Below are 12896 nucleotides of genomic sequence, written 5' to 3' on the forward strand. Positions count from 1 at the left end.
TACTAAATTGATAGAATGCCTGGAAATCAAACTGAATAAGATTTTTGGTTATCAATTGTGGAATCAAGACCATATCAGTAGACTATTGCAACAGTAGGGTCGTAAGATTGTCAACTAATAGTAGCCAATCGGTGCTTGGAATGTATACGGCTTAATCAGACTGCTAATGAGCTGTGCTTCAGCTGCTTACTTCTTACTGCATCAAGCATTGTGTAAGAGTGATATGTACTAAGACAAAGCTTTCCGGCATATGCTGCTTACTATCTCTGTCACATCATCCATTCTTGACCCCATCAACCCTCAAAGTCAATGGTTCACCCTCTCTATCCCACGATACAAGCATACCCTTCGAAACCTTCTCCATCTCCGCTTCCCCGAGCGTCTGCAGCTCCGGATGCTCAGGTCCCCGCGCCAACCGACACGCCAGCAACGCCAGCGCCGATGATTTCCACATTCCCACACCCTTAGCCCTCGCAGTATGCACAACAATCAAGATCAAAAACAAGATCGACAAAATAGTAATCACAATCGGAGCCACCGCCCAATACCAGCGCACAGATATATACGTCTGCGTGGTGAATGCCTCCCCGGTGATCGTGGTGCTATTCGGCCCGGCGCGAATCCCCTTGGTAATGCCGACAGCAACATTCTTCATAACGGGAGCGGCGCCTTTCCCTTCCTGCACGGAATATGTCCATCCAGCTTCAATCTGGTCGGCGAGTGAGATGGTAGATGAGAAAGAGTTGAAGATTTCCAGCACGGTATTTCCTGAAATAATGTAGGATCCATTGTTTGCAAAGCTATTGGTGGAGCTATTCAGTGGGGCCAGCTCGTTAAGGTGGAACATTTGGAAGTATTTATTCTTGATATAGAGCTGCTCCGTCTCTGATGCTTCGAGCGATCGATGGTCAGAGCTGTAGGTGTTGTTCGTGTATCTCTGAGCGCAGAGGTAGAGTGCGCATTCGGTTATTTGTGGCTCTGCTTCCAACGCCGTGTGATTCTCCGCGGTATATATAATATTGGGATCATCATATATCGCCACCGCCAGGCCCAGTATTGGGTTTAGGATCCCAGCCACCCGGGGTCCTTGGGAACTGCTGAGGTTCAGGCGACCCAGGTCAGTAGTGGCGAATGTCCAAGTATTCTTTACGAGTTCAACTGCATCTTGAGATCCAATGGCGACACCAGCTGCTGAAAAGATGCCCGGTGTTATCTGGAGGTCTCCCGGCGTGGTGTATGTGCAATTTGGCTTGGCTCCTTGATATGCGGTGCTATTGAAATAACTGCCATACGAACTGTTCGCGGAGAGAGCAGTGCAACTCTGCTTGGACTGCGAGGTAACGTCTTGACATTTGCTGCATGCCCCTAGAGCATCGAAACTCGGATACTTGCAGGAGCCGGTACTGCAGGTCGGCTCCTGGGTATTGTCTGATCCGTAGATGCTCTGGAGGATGGTGAGGCTCATGGTCGTGTCGCTGTCTGCGTTGCCGGGTACGTAGGCCTGCGCAGTTTGCAGTGAAGCAGTCTCATTTGAAGCCGAAACGATCCGGGAAGGAAACGTGAGGATCTGCTGGGTCAAGGGATCGAGCGCTGCCGACAGAATCAAGGTAGCTGCGCCGAGGGTGGCCAGGCTGGGACGGTTGGTGGTGATCAGCTGCAGAGAGCCCCATAACCCCTGACTGGCCTGATCCAGAGCGTATAGATCGTAGAGCCGTCTCTGATTGCGATAATAATTCCATTTGAGTTGACTGAGACAGACCCCGACCGGAAATAGCAGTGCAGCTCTGTCCGCGGTGGCTACCACTGCGACTACTGCGTTCGGAGAGACTCGATATTCCCAGTCGGCGTAGGGCATTCCATCCAGATGGTATAGCAGCACGATGAGGATGACCACACATATAACGCTCAATACTGCTGCACCGATTTCCCATCCCCAGGACAATATGCCGTTGGAGGCCTCGCTCTCCTTGATAGATCGTCCATGAGAATCTGGGACCCCCACCACTTCACGAAGTAGGTGTTTCTTAGGCGACGCAGAGTCGGTGTTTGGAATTCTCTGGTCAGCGTATGTCTCTCTTACATCAGACTGGGAATATTCGCGATCAGAATCCGATCCACGAAGGGGGCGCTCCAGAGATCTGTTCGACTCCTCCGATGGCCGGACTGGACTGGGAGAGCGAGAGACCATGATAGGTTCCAGTGTTCTCTATCTTCTCGTACTGTGCGATGTGTTGTGGTTGTAGTTTGAAGATTGCTGCGGGGAGTGAGAGCGCTATATGGGACAGCCTTGCAGTGCCAGGCTTAGCCGTGTCGCTTATTTCCCTGCCACGCACTAGTCGATCCTTCACCATTCAACAAATGAGCGTTCAGACCTTTTTGAAGCATCTTATCATTTGGTATGAGTAACTTTCCTATGCGTCTTAGCGCCCAATCCATTCGGCTCCTCGTGGGGTCCCTGCTCGCTCACCGTACATCTATTGCCCAGCTGACACAGCTGATTAGTTACCTGATTCAGAGAAGCTGAACTAGTTAGCAAGGGATCAAGGCTTAGTAACATCCAAGAATAGAAGGGCATGTAGTCGATCTTTTAAGTACCTCCTGTTCTCTGTGATACCGATACTACTACAGTAGGTTTGTCATTTGATGCCCTACGATCGATCTTCAGTCTCTTCTCCTCAGCGACCATGATACATCTAGTAAATTCCTGAGAGCAGTACAACGCTCGAAAACGCCTGCTACTTTTTACCATCACGCTGATCAAATATACCAAATCTAGAAAACATCCATCTTACTTAAGTCGAAGAAACGGGCGTATGAACGGAGGTTAAAGCCTTTAGTAATCCCTTGCACGCCAGTGATCGAGCGCTACAAGTGAGATGAAAGCTTCTTATCTGCTTGATTATCTCTGATAATATTCAATAGCCAACTGGATCTCTTTTCCTGAAGTTTTCTGCGAGCGCGGCGACCTTTCGGTCGGGCGAGATGTAAGGGGCCGACATGGCACGATTCCCGAGGAATGCGCTCAGAGCCAATGCTATAGGATCTCTTGCTTCGATGTCTCACGGATATACCTTTAGACATACCATATCTTGTCCAAAGGCGGTGGTCCCAGTCAGCCCCATACTTTGTCGCGGCTGATCATATTATATATACGCGCTCGATGGAGTCTACATTCCATGAGAATCAACGCTTTTGAAGCTGACTAGCAAGCACTGCATGTACATATCCCATATCCTCCCGGCTGTAGCCCTAGGCTCAGGTATGAGCCCCCCAAGAAACTCGATGAAGTACCATCTAAAAATCAACCAGCTCTAGCTACAGCAGACATTGTCACATATTCCCCTCCAACCGAGCCAGGCCTATCCTACAGCCTCACCATCCCCAATACCACCACCGCCACTAACTCCGGCCCCATCTACCTCCAAATCACCGCCCCAACAACGTTACAATGGGCCTCCTTAGGCCAAGGCGCCGAAATGGCTTCTGCAAACCTTTTCATTCTCTGGGCTGCCTCTTCCACGGACGTCACCTTATCTCCCCGTTCCAGCTTAGACGGTGGCCAGAGTGAACCTCAATACAACGCCCTAGCAAATGTTACTCTGCTTCCCGGCTCTGGGATTAAGAATGATGTGATGACTGCCAACATTCGCTGCGATAACTGTCTATCTGCCTGGCCAACGCCCTCTGCACCCTCGAGTGAACCCAGCTCTGCTTACACTTTAGATCCTAAGGGAACGTCGACGCCCTGGTTCTGGGCTTCGTTTACTGGTCCTCCTCTGAACAACCCTGACCCGTCGGCGGACCTTGCCATGCATGATGATAAGGGTACCATGCAGCTTGATCTGAGTCGAGCACAGTTTGCTGTCTCTGGGGATACGACTGATCCATCCTATAATCCCTTTCAATAAGCCCGATGGATGAAGCATGTGTTCCGAGTATAGAGAAAGAATAGTTGCCAAGCTGGGTCTGAGCGGTAGCGTACATTCAAAGAGAGTTAAATTGGAAGATGTGTTTAGACCATGATACAGTTGAGTCTAGCTCTGGAAAGGAGAGGACAGAAATGGATTCATATATCGCGTCTTTCTGGAGAGCAGACGGGAGAGGCACGTCTCAACAGATAAAACCAGTCACAAACTAACAAGCAGATAGCAATTGACTGTTGACGACTAGACACGACTGCAGAAACAGTAAGGCATACAACGATAGTAAAGACATTGAGAGAAGCAAGGATGCAGAGACACAATCAGGCAGCATATCAAAAGGGGCGAGCATGTTGGGAGCAAGAACGTGGACGAAGAATGAAGATGGTGGCTCGCAGGCAACTGGTCAGCCAATTGCGATACTCAGTTGTTCTATATTCTGCTTTTGTGTATGCTTAGTTGTGTTTAGCTGCGGCGACGACCTTCCTACGCCAGAGCGCGCGTTGTTTGTGGCTTCATTTGTTTACTGCGAATTGGTGGGATTTGAGGCGTTCGGGGCCATATTCTTGCTTCAAACGGTGAAGCACCTGCATAGCTAGCATCTTACCTAGCCGGCTCGATCGGGTATAAAAATACGAATTGAATTGAAACACAATCAGGCAAGGTACCAGTTCTGGTCGTCAGCCGCAAGCATTCCCAGATACCAGATCGCGAGCAAGACCGTCATCCTTGGCTGCGACGAGGAACCTCTCGCAGTCCATGGAATGGAAGTTGAGAGCTCCAGGTTTCCATCCCTGTCAAGTCTTCGAATGGCGACAAACTCACGATCGGTGATAATAAAGCTGTAGCGAGTATGGTGCTGTTTCATGTAGAAATTGGCTTGGGATAAGGCTTGGAAGAATTCTCTTCGGAACTGCGGATTTGGGTGATTTCTGAAGTCCAAGGACCACTCGTAGGAAGGCTTGGCACCACCTGGAACGCGATTTGGTCTGGTTTGAGCGTCGAGGTTGGGATCAAAGAAGGCAAAATGAGGTGAGTCATCGTCAGAAGTTGCAGCCATTGCGCCCACGTCAAAATTCAAGACAGTAAAGAAGCCAGCAAGCGGTCGGGTAGAGCTCATGTATGCAAAACCCTGACGAAGAGCACGTATAATCCGGTTGGTCAGGTAGGCGTCTATACGTGAGCGAAGTGCCCTTTCGGAGTTTATTGGCCGCGGTGGACTTCGTTGGAAAGGCTCATCCATGATCTGCACGGTAGCTAGAAGTCCGCCATATTGTTGTAGTAGTGAGGCGAGACTGAAGCCTTGCCAATGGCCCACAGTTTCGATATCATCTGCACTGTAGCCATCGTTGTGTGTATTCTGTGGCGATTGTTCCGGTTCAATGATTGGGAGTGAAGGGGGGCCATGTTGTAGGTATGCCATAAGGCTAACGAGGTCTGCCATGAGGGAATGAGATAGTCTCTGTCAAGCCTGAGAGCGATAAGGTATAAAATGAGCAGATAGGAGAGCTTTCTCGGATCGCTAGAGATCTGATTTGAGAAATTTGAGAGAAAAAGACAGACGATGACACCCTCCTTTATAATTGTCAGTGAGGCATTTTCATGACCTCCGGCCAATCAGCCAAACGCCGTTGTTGAAGGGGGTGCGACAGGCGCCGAGGGGGTGACAAGCGAAGGGAGAAAGGAGAGCTAGAAGCTGTACCTAGTCTTGAAAGGAAAGAGCTGGGGTGTATTTACCACTGAGATTACTGGCTTAGCTTTGTTCTCATCGGCGCATACATTGCGGATTTAAGGGCGATATTATTTAGGTCCAGGACATCTAGCTGGATGGATTGGCTAAATGGCTGGATGAAGCGCTAAGAGGTGGAAATAGTCACAAAGTGGCTCCCTACAGTTACCGCCAGCAGAAACATGACCTCAGCTCTACAAAGGGATGAAGAGCATTCTTCGGACATCTATTTGTACGACTATTTCTGGTAGTAGTAGCGAGACTTTTGGCTGTATCAACTGTTAAGGACAGCGTATTATGTTTCGTTATCTTGTCAAGCAAAATTCTAGCTATACTGCGCTGAACTCGACAATGTGCATGCGGTCGTGTCTATTGCGTATCTCCTTTTGTATAACTGGGTCAGGGCGTTATGGTATTGATGCACTTATCAGGATGTGTAGGATTGCTCTAGATGCAGGGAAGTCAGAAGGATAATGCTGTAGAAAGGAGAAACGTCACATAGTAGCGATTCATAACTGGCTACTGAGCAGCAGAAATGACTCTATGTCGCAAATATCAAGCCTCCTCTATTAGGCTGACAGCTCCACCACCGCGGCGGCCGGAAATGACGATCAATTATATTTACTTTTTTTCTATTTTCTTCGGGAGGGGGCTCGTTCAGAGGAATCAGGAGAGTTGGGATCTAGCGCAACAAAGCGCAACACTTGGATGCGGAAACCATAATACCACTTTGAGAGAAGTACAATAGACAAGCCACCAGCAGATATTTTATACTACTTGTCCACAGCAGTCCGTTACCTAATCTTATGAACGCTTAGTTGCTTATTCCAGAATCGAGTGACTCCCCTAGGGTAAAGGTGTAAGTATATGTGCGGTGGTCTAATCTAAGTTGTTATATACTAATGTCCCCTTCTTAATGGGGAGAATCCGTCAGTCTGTAAACAAGCAAACAATAACGAGACATAATCGAGCTTGACAAGGACGATGAGGCACCAAGTGTGAATGAACCTCCTACAAGTCTAGAATCATGGCCCGAGTCATTGCCTGATCCATAGTAAATCCATGGGGGTTTTCCATGTCATACTCCACCATATTCGAGACATCCCCCTCTTGAGCAGGCAGGGGATCCACCACGTTACGTCCGATCAGAAGCCTCATGTGCTTCAACTCCGGACAGATTGTCTTATCCCTTAGCCGTCGGAGTACATTATGCCAGCCCCCTTCAGGGCAATACACCCGGTGAAGTATGAGCGTCTCTAGGTGTTTTCCGAACAGGTCGAGGAATCTCATGAGGTCCCGGGTGCTGACAATGAGCTCATCAAGCTCCAATTTCCAGAGATTGATGCCAGTGTTGGTCCTGGAGGTTGCGTAGTCGTAGATATCGATGGCCGAGGTCATTATTCTTCTCCACCAACCAGACGGCTGCATGAGGGAGCCATGCCAGAGCATATACCTGAGTTTCCAAGCGTTTTCGAATAACGATGGAATTAGCCGAAAAACATACTCCCAGCTTGCCTCGTCCCCGGGCTGGCCCAACGCCAAACAGGTCAAGTTATTCCACACGATAGCGACATTCGAAGGGGGAAGGTGGATTATAACTGCTATCTGACTTCGGAGGACTGGATTCATCCTAGGTCGCGTGGAAAGACGTGTAAAGATCACCAGGAACACAGGCTGGACGCTTGCCTCTGCAAGGGCCGTGAACAGCATATGGAGAAACATGCTGCTGGTATCGTTGACAAGGGTTGCTGATTGGAAATAGTCAATGACGATGTTCGTAACACTGGTCAATGAGTGTAGATCATCGCAAAACTGCTTGATCAGCGGGAACGCGTCGAGGATTATAGTTCCTGTTACAGCAGAGACTATGTACACCAATGCTCGGTTCGGCACCTGTCTGGACTGGAAGCGGAGAGTCCGAGGGAATCGGCGATACCGTTCATCGCTTGCCAGCTGGTGCAGTAGATCGAGACCATTCACGTCATTGGTTACACTGATATCGGTATATCTCAAGCTCAACTGGGCCTCTAGAGTCCTTTTTTGTAGCTCTTTTGACACAAGCAAGAGTGCTTCAAAGGACGGCTCATCCAAATTGGACGCGATTCGGCAGTACAGTTCAAAGGGGATAGTATCCAGTTGTCTCACATTGGTCCAGTCATCCATGCTGCCGAGCTCTGATTCTCGAAGTACTTTCCAGATGAACGCTTTTCGCGTAACTGGGTTGCTGAAATCCATGTTGGTTCTAGGCATAGTGGGCTAGCACTGAATGAAGGATGTGAGTTGACAAAGATAAGAGTAGCGCAGAGGGCTGGCAGCATCATAAGCTTCGAATGTCTCATATCCTAGAAGAGAAGGTTGACTTTGTACGTACCTAATTATATGGTTGAGGATAGAATGCAGTTGGTATTGTTCAAAGCAAACGAAGGACCTGGTGTTCCATGTGCACCAAGGCGCGGCGAACGAGAGCAGCATTTCTTTCTCGACTCGGCCTGGTACCTTCCTTCCGCGACTCCTGAATCACATCATCTTGGGTGGGTTGTGGCTACCTCTTGTGTCCGGAAGTAGCCTCAGTTGGCTACCGCTGAATGCAAAGAAGGCTATGTAATCTGGCGGCACTATAGAGTAACCCAACCATAGTCAGTCGAACTTAAATGAATGCACGCAGAAGCTGTTGGATTATTTCCTTATTTCTTCCTCAATTCTTCATGCTCCTGGGCTAGATTTGTGCTTAAAAGTCAATCTGAGTTGCGCTCTACCTGGCAAATGAAAGAATTAAGAAAAGATATAGTATATCTTAGATGAAACATGGCTCTTCTACCACTACCTTAGGAACTCAATGAATCATGGTAAATCTACCATAACTCAGTATTAGCACATTCACAAGTCTTTTAAGTATTGAACTTGACAGTTCTAGGATGTTCTTATCAAGCATGAGTTGAAGTTCTAGATATTGCTCCCTTATATCCCAACTCCTCTCCTTCTACCCACAGACTGGTCATTCTCAAGTGCTTCCTTCACCAAAGCCACATTTGTAAGATTCTATCTAACCACAGAAGGCCGAATAGTCAAATGTACAAGGCTCATCTTTCTGGCAGCTCAGTGGAACATTGATACCATAGCTTGTATAATATATTGCATTAGTCTATATCTTTTTTTATCAAAATCTATAGGATAAACAATGAAGATAATTTTTTATTCGATGGATTACAGTAGGTTATCGGCATCGGTCCGTCCACGTTGTTATCGGTATAGTCATAATTTATCGAGTAACCAGAAATGCAGTTTATTCTAGAGTTAGTATATTAGACGAATATACACAAGAAGAAGGCTTGTGCTTAGGTCTGTAAGCCTATCGTGTTAGCTTTTGCATCAGCTATAGGTTTGACCGTTTGGGGGCGGCATGTAGGACAAGACTACTATACCCGCAGCCACCGCTGCAGATATAGCTACTACTGACTGACTGCCCAGGGGAATTACAACTATTTTTACCTGTGAGGCTTCACAGCCATCGAGCCAGATATTGACCCACCCAGCTTCTTGTAACTCGGATTCCTCCGCAAGTACTTGCCTTCTTCCGTGCTTCTCTTCCAAATTCCGCGTATATGCACGTGACACATAGTTACATTGCCTCGGAGAAATAGACAGCCAAAGAGACACTCGACAATCACGCGGAGAAATTGCGGATCCTTGATGAAGATGTGAGGGGTAGGTAGTTACTGGCAAGATATCCCTAGCAGCAGCCACAGGAGGGTCTAGATGATGGTGAATCCAGAGATGGTATATTCTTTGTCCGCTGCTGTTTGGTTCGGAGAAATAGTATGACTTGTTTTGGTGGTACCGTCCCGCAGCTGCATAGTGGGAAGGGATTTTGGGCCAATTGGAGAATTATCTGTACGATCTATCAAGTACTGCATTTTTGGAGGAGTAAATTCATGGTCTGATTGATGTCTTGGAAACTATTAGCCATACCAATAACTATATATATGACTTTCATTCCCGGCGATCACTTTCAGTTGGTCCACCCGTCCATGAAGCTAAAGACTCTAGTCTCCAAAGATTAAATAAAATAAAGATGGGTGCCATGTCCCTTCCTTCAGACGAACTCCCCAAGACTCAAACGGTGGCTCTCGTTCGGGAACTGGGAGGCAGCGTGGAATTCCGTGAAGGCTATCCCGTTCCTACCCCGGGGTCAAATGAGGTCTTAGCCAAGGTACTCTATACAGGAGTCTGTCAAAGTGGTCAGTCTTGTTGAGCCATTCATACAATGCGCCCATACGATCAACTAACACGGTCGGAAAGATCTACATACGAAAAACGGCACGGCGGCTGGTGCGGATGGTAACCCAATCACAAAGATCAAGCTGCCGCATGTCGGAGGCCATGAAGGTGTCGGGCAGATAGTGGCTCTGGGCCCCAACTGTGGTCCTGACTTGAAAATCGGCGGGTTGGTTGGTATCCGTTTCGCTAGTCGGATTTGCAGAAGGTGCGAATTCTGCTTAGCCGGCACGGAACAGTACTGTGTCAAGGGCACGAATCACCTCCACCATGAAGACGGCAGCTTCCAGGAGTATATCGCTCTGGATGCCGACAACCTCACAATTCTCCCTGATGATGTGGATCCGAAGGTTATTGGGCCGGTGTTGTGTGCTGGCGTCACAGCTTATAAGGTAGGAATTGACATAGAATATGGTACATGCGATCTAGTCTCTGACTGTCCGTAGGCTGTTCTCAATACCAATATCCGGGCAGGCAACTGGCTAGTGGTAGTCGGTGCTGGAGGTGGCCTCGGACACTTGGCTGGTAAGTTGGCTGAACATCGCACGGCTACCACATACTGACCGAACAGTCCAATATGCCAAGGCACAGGGAGCACTGGTGATCGGCGTTGACGCTGCCGACAAGCGAGACTTTGTCCTTGGTTTGGGAGCTACAGAGTTCATTGACTTCACTACCACAGATCCTGTGCAGCGAGTCCATGATATTACGGGCCTCGGTGCGCATGCCGTTGTGGTGACTGCGGGCAGTGCCAAAGCTTTCGCCCATGCTTGTGACATGTTGCGGGTGGGAGGTACTCTGAGTTGCGTGGGAATCCCGCCAGGCCGTCCAGTTCTGGAAACTCCTATTTGCACCATTGTGATCAAAGGCCTCCGGGTTACCGGAAATCTTATCGGCTCACTGAAAGAGTGCATGGAGGCAGTGGACTTGGTCCGGCGTGGGGTGGTCAAACCGGAAATCAAGGTCCGGACGTTCAGGGAGTTGCCACAGGTATACGAGGAGATGGAGAAGGGTGATATTGCAGGTAGAATCGTCCTTCAAGTTTCACAGTAGCTCACTCGTGCTGTTCCAGAAATAGCAGACCTGCAGTCCGGCTTTCCTCTTGAGAGAATGGGACACGTTCATCCTGTGAAATTAATAGAGAGCCCATTGCGAATCAATGTACTGCTGAAGATCCACATGCTCTTCGGTCGTGTAAATCTTATCCTCATCGTCATCGAATGGCCAAGGGTCATAGTTCAAGCTCAGTAAGCGCGCCGGTGCCTTAACCAAGGCCTCGGCCGTCTTACTATGCAGGATCGACTTCAACACGAGATCTTGCTCCAGGAAAGGCAGTAACTTCTGGTACAACGCGTGCAGAAAGTCATGTGGCCCTAAGTGAAAGGCCGAGTATGTCGAGACAGGTGGTGTGAGCAGAACAGTATCCGCGAGTGAGTTGGCAATCTCGAAACATTTCAACAGCTGACCCAGAATTCATTAGTGCCCTACTTTCAAGAAATCGCAGAGGACAAACCTGATCGCGTCCCAATGGCAGCAGATCGGACTCAGTAAAGCTTTGTAACGACATCAGGAGGTCACGGCTAACCACCGCCGGGAACCCAAATGTCATGAGCTGAGCACAGGATTTTGACGAGAGCAGATGCCGAGACAGAGCTTCCTGCCAGATGATAGTCCTCATCCATTCTTTCGTAATGCAATAATCCGCAATGCGGGTGGAAGGTCTATCGCCTTGACCGAATGAAAGCATCGACAAAACCGTCTCAATCTCTGCCAGACTATCCGCAGTCATCACCGGTTTGTTTTTGAAATTGGTGCTTCTTCTGGACGAGAAGCCGTCAAACGTGGCAAAGAGTCTGCCAAGCTCGAGTAAGCCTTTCACATCCGCATTATTGCCCACATCGACCTCATCCGGTAGACGAATGAGACCGGTATATGAGGGTTCGAGACCAAGGTGCATAGAATAGCCCCTAACAAAATTAGTCACAGTGAGCTACAATCAAATGACAGCGGGGGTTTCTACCTTTCCGAAACCCAAAGCAGAAGGAACACAATCTCTTTATTAGCAACGACATCTGCATCGACTGTCGCATCTTGTCCAGCCACACCCTCATCCAGCTTCAACAGCTTGGCGCCGAAAATAGCCTCCTGTATGAACAGCATTGCCGAATTCCTCTTGTTGATCTTCGCATGATATACATGCAGAAAGAACGAGACCAAGATGCTCCTCAGGTCGAGATGTGCTTTACGCATCCTCATACACTCTGTCGCCATCATCGCGCTATCAACGATGGTCGGAGCAAGTTGTAGCTGCGCCATTGTTGCTGCACAGAGAGCCATGGCCAGACACAAGGTTCCAACATCTGGTGTGCCATGTTCGAGCTTGTTCAACAGCACATCTGCATCGACAACCGGCCACACGCTATATGAAGCCTGCTGATACAAACGCACCACCGACGCTAATTCTTCTGTTGGGATTGTACTCGAGGCATGGCTCTCTACCTCTCCACCTATCGAACCATCCCGGGACATCCCCTCGTCATTAGCAACAACATGCGGAGTTATCAACGGACCAGATGCCGAATCTTCCTGTTTCTGATCCCCAGTATACCGGCGCACCTTTGGTCCTCTCCTCCGAGCAGGCTTTAGGTAGGTGCAATTGACCTGCTTGGGGGCACTCTGGCACGTATCGCAGGGCCAGGCACCGCTGCACTTGACCTTGCGGGAGATACACTCATCGCACGCACGCTTTGTAAGTCGATGGCGCATGGGTAGGGCAGTTAACCACTTATTTTCAAACTCAAACACCTAGTGGAAGGGATGAAAAGAAAGAAAGATGAAGGGATCCGGGGAGGGATGAATAGTGGCTGCAGATGATGCAGATGAGGGGAAGCAAGCAATGCGGAGTCAGAAGACCGACAGCCACTCAATCACAACCCTTCCTATGCATCATCTTTCCACAGCAAGGTTCTCCT

The 12896-nt window shown here is 48.9% G+C and overlaps 6 protein-coding genes across 6 annotated transcripts; 2 read left to right on the forward strand and 4 right to left on the reverse strand.

Moving 5' to 3' along the window:
* Positions 1-101: 101 nt before the first annotated feature.
* On the reverse strand, positions 102-2248 carry ASPBRDRAFT_37040 (DUF3176 domain-containing protein). The gene has a single exon (XM_067623639.1). The coding sequence runs from the start codon at positions 2186-2188 to the stop codon at positions 275-277; it is 1914 nt and encodes a 637-aa protein (XP_067485049.1). The 5' UTR covers positions 2189-2248; the 3' UTR covers positions 102-274.
* Positions 2249-3216: 968 nt separating this feature from the next.
* ASPBRDRAFT_25431 (uncharacterized protein) lies at positions 3217-3908 on the forward strand (the record flags this gene model as incomplete). Its single annotated transcript, XM_067622175.1, has 2 exons — positions 3217-3259; positions 3310-3908. 2 exons carry the CDS (start codon positions 3217-3219, stop codon positions 3906-3908), a joined length of 642 nt encoding a protein of 213 aa, XP_067485050.1.
* A 667-nt stretch (positions 3909-4575) lies between these two features.
* On the reverse strand, positions 4576-5364 carry ASPBRDRAFT_191080 (uncharacterized protein; the record flags this gene model as incomplete). The annotated part of the gene is made up of 1 exon (XM_067620320.1): positions 4576-5364. One exon carries the CDS (start codon positions 5362-5364, stop codon positions 4576-4578), a length of 789 nt encoding a protein of 262 aa, XP_067485051.1.
* Positions 5365-6660: 1296 nt separating this feature from the next.
* On the reverse strand, positions 6661-7884 carry ASPBRDRAFT_114123 (uncharacterized protein; the record flags this gene model as incomplete). Its single annotated transcript, XM_067616795.1, has 1 exon — positions 6661-7884. The coding sequence occupies one exon, from the start codon at positions 7882-7884 to the stop codon at positions 6661-6663; it is 1224 nt and encodes a 407-aa protein (XP_067485052.1).
* A 1660-nt stretch (positions 7885-9544) lies between these two features.
* On the forward strand, positions 9545-10977 carry ASPBRDRAFT_167004 (zinc-dependent alcohol dehydrogenase; the record flags this gene model as incomplete). Its single annotated transcript, XM_067619601.1, has 4 exons — positions 9545-9887; positions 9949-10316; positions 10371-10449; positions 10496-10977. Exons 1-4 carry the CDS (start codon positions 9722-9724, stop codon positions 10975-10977), a joined length of 1095 nt encoding a protein of 364 aa, XP_067485053.1. The 5' UTR covers positions 9545-9721.
* An 81-nt stretch (positions 10978-11058) lies between these two features.
* On the reverse strand, positions 11059-12690 carry ASPBRDRAFT_112642 (putative C6 transcription factor; the record flags this gene model as incomplete). Its single annotated transcript, XM_067616675.1, has 3 exons — positions 11059-11385; positions 11438-11891; positions 11945-12690. 3 exons carry the CDS (start codon positions 12688-12690, stop codon positions 11059-11061), a joined length of 1527 nt encoding a protein of 508 aa, XP_067485054.1.
* Between the last annotated feature and the right edge of the window lie 206 nt (positions 12691-12896).

The sequence above is a fragment of the Aspergillus brasiliensis genome, assembly GCF_001889945.1.
Source record: "Aspergillus brasiliensis CBS 101740 unplaced genomic scaffold ASPBRscaffold_1, whole genome shotgun sequence".
Taxonomy (NCBI): Eukaryota; Fungi; Ascomycota; class Eurotiomycetes; order Eurotiales; family Aspergillaceae; genus Aspergillus; species Aspergillus brasiliensis.

Excerpts from the sequence above, each read along its gene's own strand:
- ASPBRDRAFT_37040 (XM_067623639.1), bottom strand. The coding sequence starts at position 2,188 with ATGGTCTCTCGCTCTCCCAGTCCAGTCCGGCCATCGGAGGAGTCGAAC.